The sequence below is a fragment of the Molothrus ater genome, chromosome 2 (assembly GCF_012460135.2).
Source record: "Molothrus ater isolate BHLD 08-10-18 breed brown headed cowbird chromosome 2, BPBGC_Mater_1.1, whole genome shotgun sequence".
NCBI lineage: Eukaryota > Metazoa > Chordata > Aves > Passeriformes > Icteridae > Molothrus > Molothrus ater.
Window position 1 is genome coordinate 74,341,100 of NC_050479.2, and position 22,778 is coordinate 74,363,877.

General features: G+C 41.7%; 1 protein-coding gene across 1 annotated transcript; it reads right to left on the reverse strand.

Moving 5' to 3' along the window:
* Positions 1-20,835: 20,835 nt before the first annotated feature.
* Positions 20,836-22,489, reverse strand: LOC118692435 (vitelline membrane outer layer protein 1-like). Its single transcript, XM_036392252.1, has 3 exons — positions 22,319-22,489; positions 21,657-21,760; positions 20,836-21,130 (listed from the first exon to the last, which is right to left on the reverse strand). The coding sequence occupies exons 1-3, from the start codon at positions 22,487-22,489 to the stop codon at positions 20,836-20,838; spliced, it is 570 nt and encodes a 189-aa protein (XP_036248145.1).
* Positions 22,490-22,778: the final 289 nt, after the last annotated feature.

Genomic DNA, 22,778 nt, shown 5'->3' on the forward strand with positions numbered 1-22,778 from the left:
GCCCCCCCGCACAAGAATGAATGCAATTTTTTGTACTTTCTTTCAATATGAAGTAGTGTTTTTGAAGCACAAAGGATAATGGGACAGTCCATAATTGATGGCAAATGAGAGCTTTAATAGTTACAGTTACTTTTGGTAATAGTGAAAGAAGAATCTCAAGTGAAAATGCTCTCTGATGGCCAGCAAAGAAGAAAATCATCACAGGGATCTCCCCAGGTGACTCTTCTCCCCTGGGTGTCCCCTCTCATGCCACAGGTGGTTTTTGATAATACTTTGTCCTAATAGTTTTCATCACGACCAGCTCAAAATCCCTGCTTGTGATTCTGTTAGAGCTGGTTGAAGCATGCTGTGACCAGAGGCAAGAGTTGCATGTTAATTGATTGTTAAGCATGGATGTCACTAGGAAATGCCTGTGTGCTGCTTCAAGGACCACTTCCACCATTTTTTTTTTTTTGTTTTGTTTTTTTGTTTTTTTTTTTTTTTTTTGTTGTTTTTTATTTTGTTTTTTTCTTTTGTGTGAAAGATATGAAATGAGGGTAGGGAAGTGTGAGGTGGGGAAAGGATGATTCTTGCATCAGTGTCCACCACTTCCTATGGAAACCCTAACATAGCAGGCTTGGACTTTGCAGGTAGGGAGCTGGGAGAACAAGGAGAACAGGAGACAAGGACAGAAGGACATGGATAGAAACATTACAGCAGCACAAGGGAAGGGATGCAGACTTGTGAACAGGAGGCTGCAGTGCTCCGGGGAAAGGCTGCAAACAGTGGAAGGTGGAAGGCCCTTGGCATAGGAGAGGTTAAGGCTTTGTGTAAGTGTCTCAATGTGCTTCCTGTTCTTTTCCTTCTGAACGATTGCTCTGTACAGCTCTGTTAACTCTTGTGAACTGCTCAGATTAAGAAATGGATACTAAATATTACAGGGTTGAATAAGTGTTTATTTATAGTCCCTTGGTGGTCTTTGGCAGCTTTGCTGAAGGTCTGGTGCTTTCGCTGTTCTTGCCCCACTGCCGCATTTTGGCAAGTAAGTCTGGTAGAGATAGGAATCTGCTGTGTTGTGAATTTTCTGTAGGATCTTTGTCAATTGGTGCCACTGCAAGAGAAGTAACTTAAAAGTAAGCTTTGATGATGATTGTAGTGATCTAATGTCTGATTTACACTGTTCACCAGCAAGCTGTGGATAAAGGGAAAGTTCTTCTGTTTTCCGTAGACTATTGGGAAGATTGCTTAGCAAATAGGATATGAAATAGTAGCTGCTAGTAGTTGCTTAGAATGTAGCAATGCTGAACCAAATTTAGCTAAAGCACAGTCTTTGGTGGTATAAAGCATGACTAAAAATTGCTTTCTCTGAAAGCATATGTAGCCTCCAGTCTCATCTGCCTCCTGGGATGCTAGCTGGAAGCAGCAGAGGTGACTGTCTTTTAAGGCTGTGGAAAAGTCTTTATCCAATGCTGTACTGGAAATGGAATTCTTCTTACATCACTTCTCTCAGAATTTGTGTTCCTCAAGGGAAGTTCTGTGTTTCACAAAGAATATCCAACTTGTGTGTAAAAAAGTCCTCTGACTCATGGTCCATGCATATTTTATTATTCTGCTTTCAGCAAAACTACAAAACTACTGGTATTGTTTGGAAAGGACTCTGAAATATGGGCTAAGAGTAACTCAAGCTAGTGATACAGGAAAATGTTTCTTACCCTTTTAGATGTTTTCAAAATGGGAGACTGTGTTTACCACATATGCTGAGAAGAGTATCCTGTTGTAATTGGTCACAGACCAGAAAAGTGTATTTTCTGGTTAAGCTGTTCCTCCTCATAAGTATCTCTAAATATTCATGAGGCTGTGACAGTAAACAGCTTGTTAGGGCACTTTTGGAAGCCATGGTGTGCTTAGACTTCAGTCCTTATTCTTATAAATACTAAAAAATTTTAAATAGACCTCTTTCATCTGGAAGGATACCCAATAACTAAGTTCTTTAGCAGTAAGAGATAGAAATATTAATTCAGGTGTCTTTAGGGAAAGCAGGGAGTGGAAGCTCGATTTCTTATGTTGTTATAAATATGCTTCTATGTACTCTTTTGTGTGACCAAGGAAGAGAAGGATTTTCTTTCTTCAAGTGAATCTACGTGTGTGATTTAACAGGTGTTGGATTGTATCCATGTCTTGCCCTGTTTTACAAGAAGATTGTGTAATAGGTGCTGCTACTCTTCTGAAAGGAAAATGTGTTAAAATGTATAGTAATTCTCATGGTGTTCACCAATCTCTTGAAATCTCATGAAAGAAGAAAACTTTTGCTGGATCCCCTGAGAGTTCTTTCTTAGGTTGAAATTTTTTCAGCATTTCCTGTTTTCTGCATTTGTCATTTTATCATTAAAGTATGTTTTTCTAAGTGACTACAGATGAAAAGTCATGGAAACACAGGCTGCTATACTCTTGCTTTAAGTGTAGCTGTTTTGTAAACTGGATCTTTAATATCCTGGGTAAACTAGGACTAGATACTAGAGTAAAAAGCATCTTTACCTACAAGCATCTTTACCCTCCCTTGCTCCTGGGTGTGACCCAAACACTACACAGAGGCACATCTCACACATTGGTTTTGTTAGAGAAAGCAGTCTGAGCTCATCATGTGTGGGTAGTTGTAAAAGTGCTCAAGCATGTGCCTCTGTATGTGTGGTCTGAGGGCAGCAGGCAGCCTGAAATTGCTCTGATGAGCCAACTTTTAAGTTCTGTATTTGAACTGAAAGTGCATCAATTAATTATTTTTAAATTTTTAGCTTTTGTAAAGCAAGTACCCTAGAGCATACGTGCAGTAAAAACAAATCTAGCAAAAACCCACAAGCACAATTAACATTTTAGAATAAAGTTGAAAGTTTTCTTCTTGGGCCACTATTGTTGAGGTAATGTTTTTATTCAAGAGTTTCTGGTTTGTAATTTCTGGCCATTGATGCACAACTATTGGTCACCGGCAAATCTGGAATGAAAGATAGATACAGTTTGGTTTTGAGACCAGACAAGATGACCAGACTTTTCCAAGTCTGTTCCAGCTCTTTCTTCTATGGCTTTAAGATGTTACTTGGTTCTGATATTTTATGTGATAATGTTTTGGAACAGCATTGTAAGACAGGATATGAGCAGCGAACAGCTGATAAATATTTAATGGGGCATAAATACACAGTTGCCACTGTACAGCTTCCCCTTGCCTGTTGTCACAGGTTGCAGGGCTTCATTTGGGAATGCCAAGTAATCTCTTATGTCTCTAGAAGGTTTTATAGCCAGTTTCAGCTGTGGGCTTTGTAGTTGTTTGAAAGCATTACAGCTCTTCCAACTCTTCCCATATTCTCCCTTTTAGTGTAGAACAACTCTTTGAATGTTTGACCACAGTGCAGGAGGCCAGTGAGATGAAAGACAACAACGAACAGTCATAATGGCTTTATGGATTGTGGCCTCTCCAGGTGGAACTGGGTATGTAGGCTTTTAGTTCGGAGTTAACATGGGCAAATTCAATCAGAAATGGTAACATTATGATCTTTCAGTTCCTTGATCTTCTTTCTTGGCTGCCATTGCATGACTTAGATTTTCATTTTCTTATCCAAGCTGCTCTTCCATTAGGTAACTCATCTTAGCAACACTTGCTAAGACTTAGTAAGAGCTTGCTAGGAATGGCTGGGTCAGCCTCTTAGCCACTAAGACTGACCCATCTGTACTACAATACTGGGTCTTTGCCTGAATCACTCTTTCCCATGGCTGACAGTGAGGATTTGTTAGTGTTATGTAGTGGAAAAGGTGCAAAGCCTGGTATGGCTTTTATACACCTGTTTGTTATACACCAGCACTCCAGGTCTCTGTGTAACTGTGTGTTGGGATGGATATGTACTGATTACATTTAGGAAACGAGTGCTGAGGCTTCACGGGATTTCACTCGAGCTACACTGGGCTGTACACCATTAAACATGTCAGAGTATGTCCTTTATCTTGAAGAGAAGGTAGTTTTAAGTGTGTAAAAGAAATTACTATTTTACTTGTTTATGTACTTCATCTGCTAATACTGGATTTATAAAATGTATTAAGTAGGCCTTAAGCCTTTCATAAGTGGTTTGTGGCATCCATAGAATCAGAGGAGGACAGGAGATTTTATCTAGCTGATCCAAAGGGCAATTCAGGTACATTTGTGATATTGGCATTCCTGATCTGTTTTTCATAATGAAACATTTTTTTTCTTATCTTTAATCTGATTTGTCCATGATTCAAGTTCAGTTTTATTGTCTTGTCTGTTACAGATGTGTGAAACATGATTTCATTCTTCAGAGGCTGCTTTTGCATATCTGAGGACTGCAGTTAGGCTGTCTCCAAATTCTTGTCTTCAGGTTAAACTGTGCATTTTCTTTCAGTGTTTTCCTGTAGGTTATTTTTTTCTATTCTCATTCTTTTGTGCTCTAGAGTCTCTCTGGTTCATTAAGATGGGATGTGATGGAAGTCTTGAGAGTGGATATGATATCTCAGAGAGTTGTTATCACTGTGTCTGAAACGAGAAGTTGCTGCCATTCTTGGTGGAATATCCTCCTATTCACAGACACACACACACACACACACACAGACACACACACACACACACACACACACCCCCAGTGCAGTTTGCCTATTTGAGGAGACTACAACATAGTGAAGCCCATGACTCCCTGCAAACTTCAGATCCTCTCCTGCTCTCAAGTCAACAGTTTGCTATTATAGCAAATTACACCCAAGTCTGTGTTCTTGCTCTTATTGTTATTGACTTAATTTCCTTTTTATTGACCTTTTTTATTTTCATTTTGATGAGATAATTTTGAATTCTACTTCTGCTTTTAAATTATTTTTACACCTTCTTGAGTCATGTGCAAAGTTAAGGAGCAGCTCTGTATTGCAACAACTAGCAGATGGTGCCACATCCATGTTCACCTGCTAAACTGTTTCCCTGCTGTCACTTGGACTGTTGCTTGCTGCAACTTCTGATCCCATTGTTCTTGCTACAGATGTGTCTGCTGTGGGCATCTCAAGTACCAAATGCAATAGGAAGGGTTGCTTTAGTAGAGTCAGAATCTAGTATCATCTGTAAAAGGTGAGATATAAATGAATAATTATCCAGGATTATATTCTGGTTTTCCTTTGGAAAAAATGGCCTGAAATTCAGACTTTGCTGTTATACCTTTCTCATTCAGGTGATTAGCTTGGCTGGGTCCCTTCCCAGCCTCTTGCACACTCAGAGCACTGAGGGGGCAGAGGGAGAAACAGGAGATGTTGTGAAAACACTGCTCAGCCATATGAGAAACTTTAGTGTCCTATCAGCATTGTTTTGGTCACAGATCCAATTCACAGCACCAAGCAAACTGTGCCCTCTGCTATTGGCAGAGCAGGGCCACTACTCAGCAGGAGTTTTGAGAGGCTTGGTTGAATTTATGTGCCATGAGTTCTGCTGTGATTTACAGTCAGGTTGGTTGAGTTTAAAAGTATATACTACTGATTATTCCTGAAAACTCAGAGGAAAATATTTTCTGTAATGAAAACATAGATTCAGGGTTTTAAAAGCCCTGAACAACTTGATAGGCTTCAGAAGGCAGAGTGGAAAGAGAATGTGGCTATTATCTCTTTTTACAAACAGCACATGGCTTCTTGAGAGGTTCCTGTTCACCAGCTCCCCACTTTTATTGAAGTGTAGTCTTCTGTGGAAAGCTTTTGAATTATTTTCTCTTTAGAGCAAAAAATACTTTGGCTGGTATTAGAACAGAAACAGAGGATATGGAATTCATCTGACATCAGTGCGAGTAGTTCTTGTCTCTGTATATAGCTGTCTGCAAGACTGTGGGTAAATAGCATTTTATACTTCCTATCAAATAAAAAAACTTTAAAAAACTTTGTTTTAAGGTGGAAAAAAAAAAAAGAATAGCATCCTCCAAGGAAATCTTAATCCGCAGGACTTTGATCTTCAGAGCTCTTACAAACATGAACTTTGTGATCTGAAGGTTTTGACAGACACAGCTCCCTCTGACAGCTGTGACTCTATTGATTGTCTCTTTGGACCAAGTGAATTTCCCCCAAGCCTTTGCACATGCCCTGCCCCAACCCAGTACCTGGAATTTGGGTTGCTTAGGGCACCTAGAAAACTCTCTCATATTCCATCTCCTTTTATATCCCTGGGATCCCATCCACTTCAGTTGGACACATCATCCTTGAAATGCTCTTTGTCCATGAACACAGTTTTAAATGATTTATGATTGCACAGTCTTTTATTTTTAGCTTCTGTGCAAAGCTTCCAAATCAAATCTTGATGGGAACTGCTTTCTGTGATAATTTTATTGTCTTCATTTCCACTAATGAAAAACAAGTAGAGTCTTGCAGTTAAACTGTGTGGTTGTCTTCCTTAGTGTATTTTTTACACAAATCAAACAGGAATACAGGTAGATGAGAGCAGTAATATAATTCTGGCATATTAAATAATTAACTTAAAAAAGGTCAGTGAATCTCTTCCTAACAAAACAGCACAGCTAGAAAGCTTGGATTGTTTTTTAATGTTGGGAAGTGGGGACATGCAAGAGGATTGTGAGGATGCACAAGAGGTTGTGAGCTGAGTGGTGCAGTTGGCACAACAGAAGGGTGGGATGCCGTCCTGTGGGGCTGGACAAGCTTGAGAAGGGGGCCCATGAGAACCTCATGAGGTTCAACAAGTCTAAGTGCTACAGCTGGGTCAGGGCAATCCCAGACATGGGAACAGACTGGGAAAAGAAATCGCAGAGAGCAGCCTGGCCAAGAAGGATGTGGTGGTGCTGGTGGATAAGAAACTGGATGCAACACGTCATTGTGTGCTCACATCCCAGAAAGCCAGTTGTACCCTGGGATGTATCAAAAATAGTGTGGCCAGCAGGGTGAGGGAGGTGATTCTGCCCTCTGCTCTGCTCTGGTTTTTATCATCATGTGATTCCTCAGTTCTGATGCTACTGGCCCTGTGGTGTTTCACATGTCTACATTATTTGGGCAATAAAATTGTGATGTTTCATTTTCTTAAATTACCCTATATGCATTACTTGGTTTATGCAGACATCTTTGTGCAACTTCTGGTTGAGTGTTTTTGCTTCACAGAAGATTTCTGGCTATGCAGTTTTCATTGCTTTTTTTTGTTTTGCTGGGTTTTGTTTTCCCCTGTAACACACTAACTGCAGTATGTCTTTCAGGATGCCAACCAGAGTGCTTCTCCTGCATGGAATTGTGCTTAGCTCCTCTGTATATGACTGACTCTCAGTTAAGTAGACTGGTACTGCCTGATCCTGAGGAGTCCTTGGAGACCTGGGCTGCTCCCTTTCCTAATGGCTGGGGTCTTGGAGAGAGGGTTTGTTTATTGGAGATGGGCTGTGTGGTTATTGAGTGTCTCCCACTCATGGAAGGGGTCTGTTGTGCAAGAGGACAGGTCTTGGGGAATAATCTAAGAACTATCACTCACCTTCTCAGGAACCGTGTTTCACATCTGGATCAGCTTATTAAGGATATTTACTAACGAAGCCCCAGTAAGGTGACACAGCAGCCAATTATTTTTTGCACTGAGTTCCCACTTGTTTAATGACTGACAGCAGGACCTTTTAAAACTGCAGGCCTGACAACTTTGTAATAATCAGTTATTTCAGTTTAGTCTTTAACAGCATGTTTAAATCCCAACCTGAATCCCCAAATATAATCACATTACAGACCAATTATTCTGCTTGCTGAGTCACTTTGTCAGTTTGACAGCATGCCTGGCAGAAAATTTCGAATCCTTTCAATTCTTTGATTAAAGAAATGAATTAATTCAGAGTTTTATTTTGTTTGGAGATATGGAAGTCTGACTCTCCCACTGATTCATAGTCGCCATTTGAAGCTGGAGAGTTCTCTTTTGTGGTAAATGTAGTGAGTAGTCACAATTCTGGGCAAAATCTTTGGTTTTGCCATGATGTGGTGCAGATTCCTATATTTGAAGGCCTACTCCTTTCTTTTTTGCTTGTATTGACCAGAGGTTGACTGTATTTCACTCTAGCAGCCATGAATGGCCAGTGAGACAAGTAGTCATGAAGAGGGAGTTGATCCGTACAAAGAATGTCTTCCTGATGGATTATCATATAAAACAAATATACAAAGAATATAAAGATGTGTAGGGAGTTTGGAACTGGGAAAGAATCCTTTTGAACAAGCAGGTCTTCAAGTTGGAAGTTAGCAAATAAATATTCATAGCGTTTGACCTTCAGAATATTTGGTTGGCTTAGAAAATTTAGGTATCTGCAGCCTGCAGCGAAGACTGAGAACTGTTAACAAAATCATACTGTTATAGGTCTCTGTTTGATATATCTTTCTGCTCATTATAATGGGAAAGGAATAGTATTAGTTTTGGAATTTTAAAACTGTTTCTCAAATGCCACAAACACGTCGTGACTTGGAATTTACAAACATTGTACTGCTATCTGCATGCTGCAGACCAAATCAGCTGCTGTGCTGGTTGTTGCCCAGTCACTTAATTAGGCTATGAATGTCACACAGCATTAACAAAAAACCCCACCCAGAGCAGAGGAAAGTTCATACTTTTCATTCCTGTGCTGCTAATGAGGAGTGACCTACAGGAAGGTTAGTGCTGGGGTGGGGTTCCTTCACAGTGTGCAGTCCCTGCTGGGCAGATGTGGGCAGCACAGGGCAATGTTTGATGGGAGGGATGATAATCCACTCAAAATTAGCAAAAGGAAAGATATTAGAGAGCTATGTTAGGGCATAACAGGATGTGTAGGGATACAATCAGAAGGACTAATATGTGAAGTGGATCCAGTGACTTTTAGGCTCATGAAAGACAAGAAAAAAAAAACCATTTAACACCTGCACTAAGAGGAAGGCAATGATACCATGGCATCATTGCTGAGTTAGGAAGACTCTCAAATAACTGATGGTACAAAAGAGATATGAAGTAATTTTGGCTTTTAACCTTATTAAAAAGAATAATTTTGACCAGACTCCAAACACAATTAAGTTTTCAAAGGGGAAAATAGTTGTCAGCAGTAAGGAAAGAAGAGGTAGAACAAAATATTCAGTAACTTACATGCGTGTCAAAAAAAAATTTTGACAGCAAGAAACTAAAAAAAAAATCAGCAAGAAACTATCTGGATGCTGTAGGATATTTGGGGTAGATGTGAAAATACCATTAATAAATATTTACAGATACATTCAAATATGGCATGTGTAAAGTTGCCTAGACCTATATCCCATAGCTCTATTCCTGTTCTCAAGGACTTTTGAGGGGGTGGGGGGAAGAAGCCAGCAAACTTTCAAAGAGAATACATTTTTTTAATGTTCTCTTCATGAGAATCTTCATACTTCCTTTAAGAGTTACCTTTCCATCTAAGCAAAGCTTTCAGTATTTCTACTTTGAGTTTTTTGTCATTATGAAGTCTAAATAAAATTCATCTTTGAAAAATTTCTTTCAGATAGAGCTGTACTGCCAAGAAAGAGAGTATAATTTTCACTTTTCTCTTGGGAGTTTGTGCAGCAGAAAAGTTGTTTTGAAGTGCACAAAACCTGCTCTTTGTGCTGGGTAATTTTGCACCCTCCAGTGGCCGTGAAGCTTCTTTTTTAGTCCTGAATTCCCTGAAGTAGACAGAACACACTACTGCAGGAAGCAAAATGTTCAGATTCTGAAAGCCATCTGAGTGCTTTTTTCCTATAATCAAATAATCCACAGCTGTTTCCAAAAGGATATATTCCATTAACTCTGTGATTTGATGAAAATTTTATTCTTCTTTCTACTGTACTCTACCACTGCTGGGGAAAAAAATATAAATCTCGTGTGTGACATTCTGTTTATGTTTAATAAGTGCCATAGGCATGCAGGAGTCCTGCAGCATTTTCTTGTCACCTTTGGCAAGTTTTGTAGTATCACTGAAAAGTGGTCCTTGGGAATTAAAAATAATGAGCTGTGATTCCAGGTCTGCATCTCTTCCTTGTGTTGGGACAACCCTTCTTGAGAGGAGAAAGTGCTGGCACCATTTATGTATTCTTTCCAAGGCAGACATCAGCAAGAGGTAGTGAATTTCTGAGTACCTCAGTGGTTACCTGGGTTTGTTCCCACTAAATCACAGACCTGCTTGATACTTTGTCCATATGTGGAAAGAAATATCTTTCAAATGTCCATCAGCATCCCCTGGAAGAGACCCTGATATGCGACTGCAGAACTGTAGATGTATTTTGAGCAAGATCCCTTATCTCTCTTGAATTCAGTTTTTACACTGAACAATTTACCTTTTATCCTCTGAGAAGCCACCAAAGGCAGTGCTACCCATGCTGGCAGGTAATCCTCAGCCTTCAATTCTTCTGTGATGCATCAGAATTTGCTTGGAATTTACTTCTGCAGTTTCACTGAGAAATGTTTCAAAAAGTGTAGGGTTTTTGCTACTCAGCAGTGAGATGCAATGAGTAGAATACATCTCAGCTTAAGTTTGGGGGGAGTGATTTGCCACCAGTATGGGGAAGGTGTCTGAACACCTGTTACAGTCAGTATAGTGAGCAGAGCTGAGAGTGATTCAGTCTCCTCAGAGGGGGTGGTGTTCTTGGGATGAGTCAGTGGACTCCAAGCCTGTCCTGTCCTGCCTGGCTCTCCATGGGCTGTGATGGGAGCTTGGGCACCTGCCTCACACAGAGACACCTGCACTGTAGAAACCCAAATCCAAGAAGGGTAGATTGTAGCCTGTATTTTTATGTAGAAAATCACTGTCATTAATTTTTGCTCTTATATAGGAGTTATATCCTTTAGAATGTAACTTTTCTCATGGGAGTCTTGCAGCAGCCATCAGAACACTATTGAATTTACTTGCTCCGAGACATTAGGCAAATTGTGTCTTATTAAAGGTGAGAAAGTTTAATATGTTTCACAAATTGAATGTTAGATGTTTGGTAATTTATTTTAATGTTCTAATGAGGGATGGGGTACGCAGGGAGAACTGAGCACTCCTGTGTCTAGAGCCACAGGATTTTAACTGAGGCCAGTCCCCAAAAAATGAGGGTAAGTTTTCATATAAACCAGTAGTTATAATTCAGAATTCAAAGGAATTGGACAAGGTCTCAGAGGACTTGCAGAAGAAAAATGTTTTTCTAAAAACAGACTAAAGAGAACCTAGGGACCTGCACTGTTTTAACCCATACCTTGGAACTGGGGAAAAAAGCAAGTAAACCTCTAATGGTTGATGTATATAGGTAAAAAAAAACCAAATAAAAAGGATTTTGAAAATTCCTCAAGACTTTTTTGTTTGAATGGCCTAGAGAGAAAGCAGTAGATATGACACATTTGGAATTTTTATGATTATGTAACTCATGTGTGATACTTCCATAATCAACATAGGAGGATAATGAAACCCTGGAAATGTTGGTACATTCCACAATTCAATTCGCATCTTTGGTCTCATACAGCACTGTGGTCCAGATGATCAGTGTGATGCTGTTAGATGTCATGTGGTTGTTAGGTTTAGGAAATATGTTTTTTATAGCTTTATCACAATCCTGAAAATGTGAAGAATAGCAAGGAGGTTATTTTGGCAGAATGGGAATTACTTTCAGTTTGTACTCAAATCCAGAATCAGGATAAAGGACCTCTTAAAAACATTTTGCTCAAGATGAAATGAGGCATTGTAGCAACACGTGATGCTTCTGAAGTGTAGTTTTGCTGCCTTTCACATAAAAACAAGATGGTAAAATAGAAGAGGTGATTGAAAAGAATGAAGGATGTAGTTTGGACAGAAGCAGTCAGATGCCTCTTCTTATTGTCTCCGTGCCCTTAATGAAAAGAACATGATTTTTTTTTCCTTTCCGCAGTTAGGTCAAATTTAAACATGCCAGTTGTGTTCTGCTGGGTTCCAGTTCTCAAGTTCTTCTTGCACAAATGGTGGTACATATGCCCCTAGGTCACATCAGTAGCCTCTCCCTCTGACTGGATAAGCCCCTGTGTTTAATTTTTTGCTGACTTTTATGAACCATTTTATTTGATGATTTCAGTTGTTTGGTTTTTTGGTTTTTTTTTGCTTTCCGTGGGACAGGCCCTTTAACAGGTGAGATCTCTTGCTTCGCCCCATTATGGGTAATATGGCACTTTCAAATAATCATTAATCCCAGGGACACAATAGCTCTGAGCACAGCAAAAAAGAGGAGTTGCTGATGTGGAGCTCTGAGCTCTTATGCTGACAGTGAACCTGTTATTTCAGGTAGGATATGTATCTTTGGAGGATCTGGTGTTCCTTGTGGCTCATGTTTCTGGATGCGCTGCAGGAGCATCAGGAAATGGAAAGTTTAGTAAAAGTAACATACAGCTGTAAAGGTCAAAAGTTTGATTATGGATTCATGACAGCTTACATTTGCAAAATGATCTCTCTTTTTAAAAATTATTGCTTGAGGGGCTGGGAAAAGTCCCTGGCTCCAGACTAAACAGCCCAAGAAGTGGCATCTGCCCTCCAGAGTTCCCCAAGCAAAGAGTAGCACAGATATTTCCCTAAGCTTGAGAAGATTATATGACTTTTTTGTGGATCTTGACTGCCACTGTGATTGCTATTGCAGCAGATGAAGTTTCCTCTATCCTTGTGTTTTGTTGTTTTGTTTTGTCCTTGTGTTTTGTTGTTTTTTTAATAACTTTATTCTGGTGGAATGGCTCAAGACTTTAGGAATGATATGGTATTTCTGCTATTTCTGACTTTGCTCATTCCTGGTAATATTGATTTCAGACCTCTATCAAAAGCTTTATACCTAGAAATTATATTTCCTCCTTTGGTGAGACAGAGACAATTTGAACTCAAGTCAACACAATCCAGTTAATAAAAAAAACTTTAGTTGCTGATAAATGGACCAGTCAAAAACCTACAAACCTACTCAGGCACAGCCTTGAAGGCATCAGCCTCAGCTTTGTCACTGATGGAAAGAGAAAACATGATTATTGCAAGTGTGTTTAGAATTTGAGGGGGATTCTGGGTTTATGTGAAGCTTATGGGATTTCAGAAGAGGTTTGTGGGATTATGTAAAATTTAATACAGGAAGTTTAGGGGAAGGGAAGGGATCAGGGTAAATGGGTGAGAAGCATGAGGCAATGAGAAAGAGGGATAAAAATGGCTCAACACACTGAACCCTGTGCCTGCCCAGCATTCCTGTCCTATCTTTGTATAAAATCCTTTCCCCAAACCATTCTTTCTTTGTAATCTTCCTGGGCTGTTTGTGAGAACTTTGAGGTCCAAGTGTCAGCATCTGGAGAAAGACTGGGGAGGTCCAGTTGTCAGCATCTGTGTTTGAGATACCTAAATGCCAGTAACCAGAAAAATCCGTGTCCTGCTCCTACGACTGCTAACAATAAAAGAAAAAATCTTGTGTAAAGGTCGCATCTCATTTCCGAGAGCAACGGAAAACATGCTTTCCTAAAACTCCCACAGCACCAAATGTAATGACTCATTGCCTCTGTTTATTCCTTAATTACAAAGTTCCTATGTGGGGCTCTCAATTTACGACAACACATCTCACTGGCATGACTTTGATAATGACTCTGCTCCGTGGCACGTTTGAGCTCAAGCATGGAATTAGGCTGAGGGAAAAATGTTTCCAGTGGGGTTTCCAGTGATTGATGCCTCCACCATCCCCAGCTCCAGCACCTACTGACTCAGAGCTGAAGAGAAAATGACTAGAAAATTCAGAGGGAACTGCTGTGCCTGCCAAGAAAGTGAAGCAAGAAAACTGTAAGATTTATGGGAGAAACCGGTGATTTATGTGGTGGTACAGGCTGAGCCACATAAAGAAAATGACCACTTCCAGGTTCATATTCCATCATTATGCACTTCCCACAGTGCTGCTGGACACAGACTTGAAAATGATGCTGTTTTACTCTGTAATTTGGATGCCAGAAGGAATTGTAGTTATCCAGTTGACTGATGTCCAGCTTTTAACTGAAATTTGCTAATAAAATACCCTTGTTTTCCTGACTGCCTGTAGTCTGCTAATGCCTGCTCCTACCTGTGGCAGAGCCTTGATTAATGGCACTGGTGTTGATAATGCTTCTGTGCTAGGAAGTCCTGCCAAACTGAAGAGAAGCTAATCCCAAAAGATAGACAAGGCACAAAAGGGGAATCTGCTCCAGGCATGCTGGCAAAATTGATCAGAGAGAATGAAGGAGGAATTCTGCTGGCCCTGAAAATATGCTGGGTGAGGATGCTGAGGGTGCTTGGAGAAAGTACAAAAATGGGGTTTGAAAATAACAAGGAAAACAAAACATTGGAAGAGCAATTGAGAGAAGAAGCATGGAGCAAATATTTTCCCTCTTATTTTCACCCCAATCAATATGAAAATTAGCAGAGACAAAACTGTTTTCAAGAGGTCTGAGTCATCTCTTCTAACGTGGGGGAGAAAGAGTCTGCAAAGTCCTCGCTCCTCTTCAGGGTGTGCTTCTGGGAATCAACCTGCCTAACTGAGGTGGCTTTAGGCCTTGCAGAGAAAATTGGAATGGCATTACATCTACCTGCTGCCTTAGTACAAGCAGAAAGAAATGTGTTGGGGGTAGTTGCTGAGCTTGCAAGCACCCACTTTTGATGATTTTGGTTTCAAAGGTGGCATGTATTACCACTGAATAATTAAAGTTTATCCTAATTAATCTGGACCTACAGATCATAGTGTCTCTGAAATACATTTTCTCCATTAATTAGTGATTTTAACAGAGTGGTTAGGTACAAAAAAGTCAGCACTTCCCTGGCAGGGGATTTGCTCTAGCTTCCTTTAATGTGTTTTTCTGAAAGAAAATCAAATCTGATTTTCTTGTAAAAGATCTTCATTTGGCCAATCATTCTTTGTGAAACTGTACTAAAAGAAGTTTCTTTAGATGCTTAAATTGAGGATACAGGAAGAAATAACTGAGACACATTCAACCTGAGGAGCTGGAGATGACTTTTTCACCAACCTTTTAACCAAACTGGTATGGGTTGCCCAACACATGGGCTACAGGTCAGCAATAAAGATTTCCTGGCAAGTCCAGGGGCAATACTGGCTCTTGACTTGGCTTTTTCTGTGCTGTCAGGACAACATCACCCAACAAGGACTTGTGCTTATTTATTAATTATGTTTTTCTGTTGAGGAACCTCAGCACAATTTGACCCCTAACAAAATTTATTCCTCCTGTGCAAAGGAATGACTCAGGTTTTTGTAGCTGTTGGGCCTGACTAAAAGTATATTACTCACTTTGTACGAAAATTAATGCTGGAGTCGTATGACACTGTAATGGCTGCTCTGCAGCCAATTTTGTGGTCTTTGTCTCTCTCTACCATTTTTAATCTTGTATTTTTTGAGGGATTTCCAACTCACTTATTGAAATTGGCATCAACTTAATGTTCAACCTTCAAGATGTTGCCTAATTTTCTTAGAAATATTATCCAGGAGTATAAAAAGATGCAGATTCCTTAGTCAAAGGCAGGTTCTCCTGAGACACAACATTTCTATCTCTTGGCATTATCTGAGTTTGCATGAAAAGCCTCAGAGAAGGAGGCAAACCCTTTGTTGAAGGGTTAGATATCCTTTAGATATCCTTTAGATATCCTTTACAGTAGACATCCTATGTACAAAACAAGATTATGCTCGGCCCAAACTTAAAGCCCAAAGAAAATGAGGCCCAAACTGATGAAAGAAGTTGGGGAAAACTGACATTTATGGATAGTAGGACAAATGCTTCCTGCCCAGTTGTAGGGTGCTGGGCCATCTTGTCCACACTATGATTTTGCCAAGAAAGGTTGAACCAGGTGATCCTCGAGGTTCCTTTCCAACCTGATATTCTGTGATTTTATGACTTTTCAGCCCAAGAAAATTTTATTAACATTGGAACAGTTTTGTGTTCTTTCTCCCTAATGCAGTTACTGGGACATGGCATCTGAAACTGCTACAAGGAGCAGAAAGAAATAAAGATCTATAATAAAGGCATCAGTTTAGGTTTAAATGGGTTCTGTACCAAAGTGGAAGACACAAAATGACACTAACTACTTTTTAGACCTATTACATTATTACAGATGACAGAGGTGCATTTAGATAAAGCTGTATAGGCAGACAAGCAATATTTAGAGAAGAAGGGCAATTGGGTGCTTAGTGAGTAGTTGTTTTTTGCCAGACCATTGTGATGGAATGGCAAAAAATACCTGCATAATGAGACTCTGAGAGATGCAGTACAAGGGTACAAATACAAGACACAGATATTAGGAAGATGATGCAATTGTTCTTGTAAAACCGGATGTGACACTTGAAAGCACCATGAGAACAGCAAATGGTGCTGTTATATAATCAATTTTCTATTTTTTTTAACTATAGTTGAAAATAATTCCAGAGAGAAGAAGAATGAGAGGTGATTTTTTATCCCTACTATTAAGATACTCCCTGCAAACACTGTGGTGAAGCTGAGCAGAAGAAGGAAATCTCCAATGCATCAGTGTTAGAAATTGTGTATCTGAGCTCATGGCTGAGGTTGAATGCTATTTTTACTAGAAAAGCAAAGAGAAGATATAAAATATCAAGGGATAGAAAAGAAAAAAGGGGAAAACATTAATACCAAAGAAATGACAGCTAACACTGGTTTGCATCAGTAGAGATTACAGCCCTTCTTTTACTAATGGACTTTCCAGAGGTAAAGAGTTACATCAATTTATATCTTGAAATGACACTTGCCAAAGAGCATAGTGTCCATTATAATCTCATTTAATAAAATGCTAGGCCACCTAAATATGCTTTCTATCTGAATTATCCACTGGAAACATGTGCTTTAGCAATTCATTAACCTTCCTTCTAATTATGTGGGTATAGGCAGCACTCTGCTATGGCCCTGCAGAACCACAGCACAAGAAAATTTGTTCTTTTGCTCAAAGTACATGTTTGTTACTGAAAAGGGCACAGGAAGGTCAGAGGGATGTACCCTTCCTTGGATTTACTGGAATTGTTACTTACTTGCTCAGAATTAGCCATTACTTCAGTACAGATTTTATTACAGGTCAAAGACACACTTGTGGAAGCAAAACCAAATCTCCTACTAAAATAAAAAATAAGAGATAAAATCAGATACAGTATTTCTACTTCAAGGAAAATATAAATAAGTACTTCATTAAAGATGTTCTAGAGGAAATAAGCTGGCTTGGAAGAGTTCTGAACTTTGGGGACATTTGCTCAGTGTGGAGCCAAGTTCAACCTTTGCAGTTTTTCTGAAGGGAATGTGGTGGTCTCAGAGGATGAGAATGCTGATAAGCACCAGAGATCTCCTAGGCTACAACATCTCATATGCAGTTTGGAGGGGAGTCCAACCCTTGCTGGTTTTAGGGAAGAAACAAACTTCCCAGGAGACTTTTGGGGCTGACCTCTGTTCCAGAGGTAGTGTGTTTGAAATGCTCAGTGCCTGGAGGTGGGTTCCTGATGTCTGACATGAACATCTTTCAAAGCTTTGAAAAATGCCACATTTTCCCAGGTTTAGTATTCATTATTTCAGCTGTGTCATGTGACAGAGATGTCCAAAGGATGCTAATGCACCAGGGCAACCAAACCTTGGAATGAGAATTGGGAAGATCCAAATATTCTGTGTCTTCTTTCAGTGCTCTTGGGAGAAACACCATGAAGATGTCCAAGGTGTTTTTCATCCTGCTCTATTTCATTACTCACATTCATTTTCTCTCACTCCAGGAAGGGTAGGTGTTGTGACAGCTGGGGGACTGTGGCTTCTAAGAAGTGCACTGTCACCTCACTTAGCACTTAGTGAAGAGGATGCCTGCTGATGTGTGTGCTTGAGTTGCAGCAAAGATTAGAGCATGGACCTTCCCTCTGCTCCCTGGTTGCACAAATGCCAAATGCCACAGGAGCCCTGGTCCATTGCTGTGGTTTTTATGTATGAAGTCTGCCACCAGAACAGACAGTAAAAGTGAGACAGAGCCCTTTGATAGAACAGGGGCTAGATGTCTGCTTAAGGACAACATGCCAGTATCATCACAGGAATGCTCCTGTTGGGTACATGTCTGAGCTGTGAAGAGACCCTCATGGTTTGTATTTCACTCACTGGAGTGTAAATTACATCACTGAATTGCCTTTACTGCCTGCTCCCTTACCAATGATTTTAGCTCGAGGATATCCCCTGATGCACTTCTTCACTGTACTGAAACTCCATTGGCACTTCTCTGGCTGAATCAGTCCATATTGGACAAGGAATTTCTGAGGAAGAAAGCTGTTATTTTGGGTAAAACAAGACCACCATCCCTATCCATATCCAACAAAATGCGTAGAAGGTGAGCCCTGGGAGTAATTTTATTGCTATTCCTCACCCCCCAGATGCTCAAATCCATCCATATGTGAGTAACTGGTGTTACTTCATTAACAGCTGGTGCTGCTGCACATCACCTGTGTCTTTTGAGGAAGTTTGGCTGTGAATATCTTTACATGCAATTTTGAGCACTGTGCATGTCCTGCCCACTGCCTGGGGAAAAGTGAGTGCTGCTGGCTGTTTTTCACCACACATGCCTAAAGGCAAAACATGAATGTAGTGAGGGATGTAAGATTCAACATCCCAACCAGCTCTTGCTGGTGCATCAGGGTGAGTAATTGCACAAGAGGCAAGATGATTATGGAAGAGCCTTGGATTTCCATCTAGTATTCCATTCAGGTTTTCCTGAGAGAAGAATGGTCACATGCTGGTGTGAGTGCACAGGAAATGAGTGCTTGACATGAGCCTTGCCACTTTGTGGTGGGCTGTGACAAACCCTGAGGTTCACTGCTGCAGGCTAGTGACGCACACAGCAGAAAATCTGATATTAGCCAAATAATGAATTTGAAGGAGTAATGGACAGGGGTATCTCTTCAAGCATTTCACTGTTAGATATCCTCTGCCTGGAAAATGGGATATTTATTACTCAAGAGGGTCTGCCAGGGCATTTGGATTCAGCCCAATCAAATGTTTTTGTTATGATGGGGAGGGCTAAGACCTGAGAGAGAAGACCATGAAATGACTTTAAAGAGTAGCTTTCTTGCAGGAACCTCCCTGTTGACAGAAACTCTTTCATGTTTAATGCCATGTAAAGTGCTGTGTACAGCAACTTGCTTAAGTGAATGAATGAGTAATATGAAAGTGATATAATAGTGCAAAGACAACATAAAAACCCTTGAGACATTCATGACAAGAATTCCACCTTTCTGTCTCAGTGTGTTTCAAAGTGCTCTAGAGGAACCTTTTTTCTAGAAGAAAAGCTGAGTTGTGCATTTTCCTTTTATATCCAATTGTAGAGAGAGATTCCTGTAACAAAAATTGAGCTGTCTCCAGACTGCCTTTATCTCATAAAATTGGAAATCATCCATGAGGATGCGTGACTTTGTTGTCAGATCATGTATTCAAGTGTTTCTCTTTTGATTTTAAATCTGATACTCTCCTGATATAATAGGTGGCTCTGTGGGGCTTACCAGTTAGGTGTGGAATAACCAAAGCATGTGGAAACCAGCCAAACTGGCAATAAAAATATAACTGCTTGGACTTTCAAACACCTGTTTTCAAAAACTTGGCAGCAAGGGTTAAATATACTTGTAAATGTACCTTTTGTAAGGCTTTTCCTGGCTGCATGCCAAGTGACAAGAAGTCCCTTTGGATGCATGAGGGCAGATGATGGTACAGTTAATGCTTCAGAAACCTCTGGAACATCTGGGATCCCAGCAGGGATTAAGCCTTGGCTCACAGGTGGTACTGAGGAGCATTCACAGTCTTCCTAAGCAAGACTTTCTTATCAGAGAGAATACTGCAGCAAACAAATTTCAAATATGTGATCATGGGCAAAGTCTATGACCTTTACAGAGCTGAGGATATTCTCCTTCCCTCCTATATCTTTCTCAGATTTCTGCATCCTCTTTGCACTCCTGGGACTGAAGAAAGTATTTGCTGAAATATTTGCGATTCTCTCTGGAACTCTCCTAATCCTCACTGTTTGCTCCTTTCCTCCTTGAGTCCTTCCTGCACATGTGAACCATAATGCTCTCCAACCAACTCCACAATGCCCTGTGAGAGCTGGGTTTGGGGCTAATCCCTGCCCCAAAATTGTTATGTCCTCACCCTCAAGGTATTGCCTACAGCCCCAGGAAGTGACACAAAATACGAACTCCAGAGAAGAGCTGAGCAGGTGGTTTGGATGCTGAAGGACATGGTGGTGGGTTCAGGAAAAATACCTGTGCAATGGTACATTTCTGACTGCAATACATGTGAAGTACTCTAGCCTTTGAAACAAAAATCCTTGGAGTGCCTCTTCTGCATGGGGCACCTGGAGACGTGCTGAGAAGGCTGGAGGGAGAGGCATGGAGCTGGGACCACAAGCTGCATGGTATATTTGAACTCATTTGTGGATGGATGGATGGATGGATGGATGGATGGATGGATGGATGGATGGATGGATGGATGGATGGATGGATGGATGTCTGATAGTGATCCCTGAATATCCTAAGCATTATAATGGAAATAGGATGAAGAGTTCCCCTTTCCCTCCCTTGAAACCACAGTTTCTGCCAGGGCAGATGATCCCTGTTCTACTTCAATGTTCAGCCCTTACAGTCCCACCTCCTGCCTTACCAACAGGTGTGGGAATCCCCTGTGCTCCCTCACAGGAATTTTGTAGGTTATAAATTTGTTAAGAAGCTTAATCACAATAATTACAAAGACCCTTCTTATGAAGTGCTGTAGCCATGGGACTTGGCTACCCTTGACATAATAAGACGGAAGAAGAAGTACATTTCTCTTGGTGCAAGGACAGATTGAAGGTTTAATGCTGTGCAGCTTTGTAGATGCTGGCATAGGGTGGGGAGCCAGGCTTACTCACAGCAGAACACTCTCATGTCATTGAGAGCTGTGTCATCGCACTTTCCCTGGGGTTTCTCCACCTTTGTTTGGAGCCCACAGATGGCCCCAGAGGTGCAGTTGCTGCTCCATGGGCCGAAGTGACCCCCAGAAAGACCCCAGCCCTCCAGGTCGGTGCCGTTGGAGCAGGTGAACCTCACATTGTTGACAGCCGTGTTGTCCCACAGGTACTGCCACCTTTCCACACGCAGAGAGAACGACACCAGCTTGTTGCTGGAGCAGAGCTGGGCCTCCGTCCAGTTCCCCCACCTGCCAGAGGAAAAAACAACTTATCAAGGCTTGTCCAGCCTCTGCTGTGCTGCAATCAACACCATGACCTGCCCGGCAGTCCTGGGGCAAGGGACGTACATGGGGGTGGCAGGTTTCTAGGAGCACCTGCTTCACTCTCCTTCCCCATCATCCCTGGATGCCCAGCCACCACCTGGCCCAGTCTGCAGAACCCCTTGGCAATTTCAGGCGCTTGCTATGTCCCTGTTACTCAATGTGCTTTCCAAAGTAAGCATTTGAGGAAAAGGAGAAAGTATTGCTTTAAGATCTGTAATTTCTGATCTTTCCTTCATTTTCAAAGCACTGTTCCTTTCCCTGGGACCAGACCTTTACCCTGAAATCTTCACACTTTGTGGCCAAGGGGAACTCGCTCACCTCCTCAAGAGGGATGTTGAGCCACCTTCACAGGGGGTGTGGCTGCCTACAGAGAAACCATTGCCCTGGTTTCCCTTCAAGCTGCCCAGGAGCTGCTGCCCGGGAGGAGGATGAGGAAGTGAAGGCTGCTCACCCCCCCACGGAGGACTCGATGACTGTGCCGTCCGTGCAGTGCAGGCGGACGCCGTTCAGAGCCGTGTCATCACCAAACAGCCAAAATCCCTGGAAGGGCTGCACCTTGGGAGAGGGGAAGAAAAAGGGAGAGGTCACCCTTTCAAAAGAGGTGATGAGAGATGGCAGGAGGCTTTGGGGACAGAGTAAGAACATCAGTGCAGCTGGGAAGGGCTGTGTGGCAGTTCCATGACATTTCTCAGGAAGACCATTTTGCTGTTGCCCACCTCTGTTTTTCTCCAAGCAGTGGAGCACGTGCTCTGGAAACAGGAATGCTCGGTGGCTGCTGTCCCAGGCCATGCCCACCCTCCCACCACGTGCTGTGATACCCAGAGCGGGCATGCTGGCAGGTGAGACTTGCCCCTGGGAACAGGCTCTGCTGTACCAACCTCAGGAATTTTCTTACCCACGAGACCCCTCTGCTAAGGAATCACCTACTCGCAGGAGCCTGGAGAGATTCTCTGTGCTAGAAATTTCTTGCTGAGAAGCCTGCACGCTGCAGATACAGCACAAACTGCTGTGATGGGGCAAAGTGCTGTGGCCAGCCCTGCTGCAATCAGAACAAAGTAACATTGCCTCACAGCAGGTTTTGTTCCCCATGCTGGAGAAGAAGTCAAAGCTTACCTTCAATGCAAATCCCTTTGCGTAGCCTCTAGGGCAGAACTGCTTGTGTCCCCACGAGCCCCAGGGACCTCCATTTGGCACGGTGAGGACAGACCCATACTGCCGTGCCTCTGTGCCCCGGGGGCAGCAGGAGCCCAGCAGGCAGAGGATGGCTGGGATGAGCAGCTGCATCGCAGGGAACCGGCTCAGCTCCCCGCCTCTCTAAATGGAGGGGCTGGCACATGGGAATTTATTGGCCAGGAGAGTGGGGAATGTCAGCAAAGCTCCCCGGCAGCGCTCCTTGTTGCTATGTACTGCTCCTGCTGCCTGCCTGCCCTCTCTGGGGAGGCCTCCTGGGCTGCCCTGGCTGGGGGACTTGCAGGGCTCTGAAAACTTGAGGATGCAAAGGAAGGAAAGTTATTCCAGTCTTCAATTACCAATGGAACGGCCTGCTTCTGTAAGAGCCCCTTAGTGCAGGGGA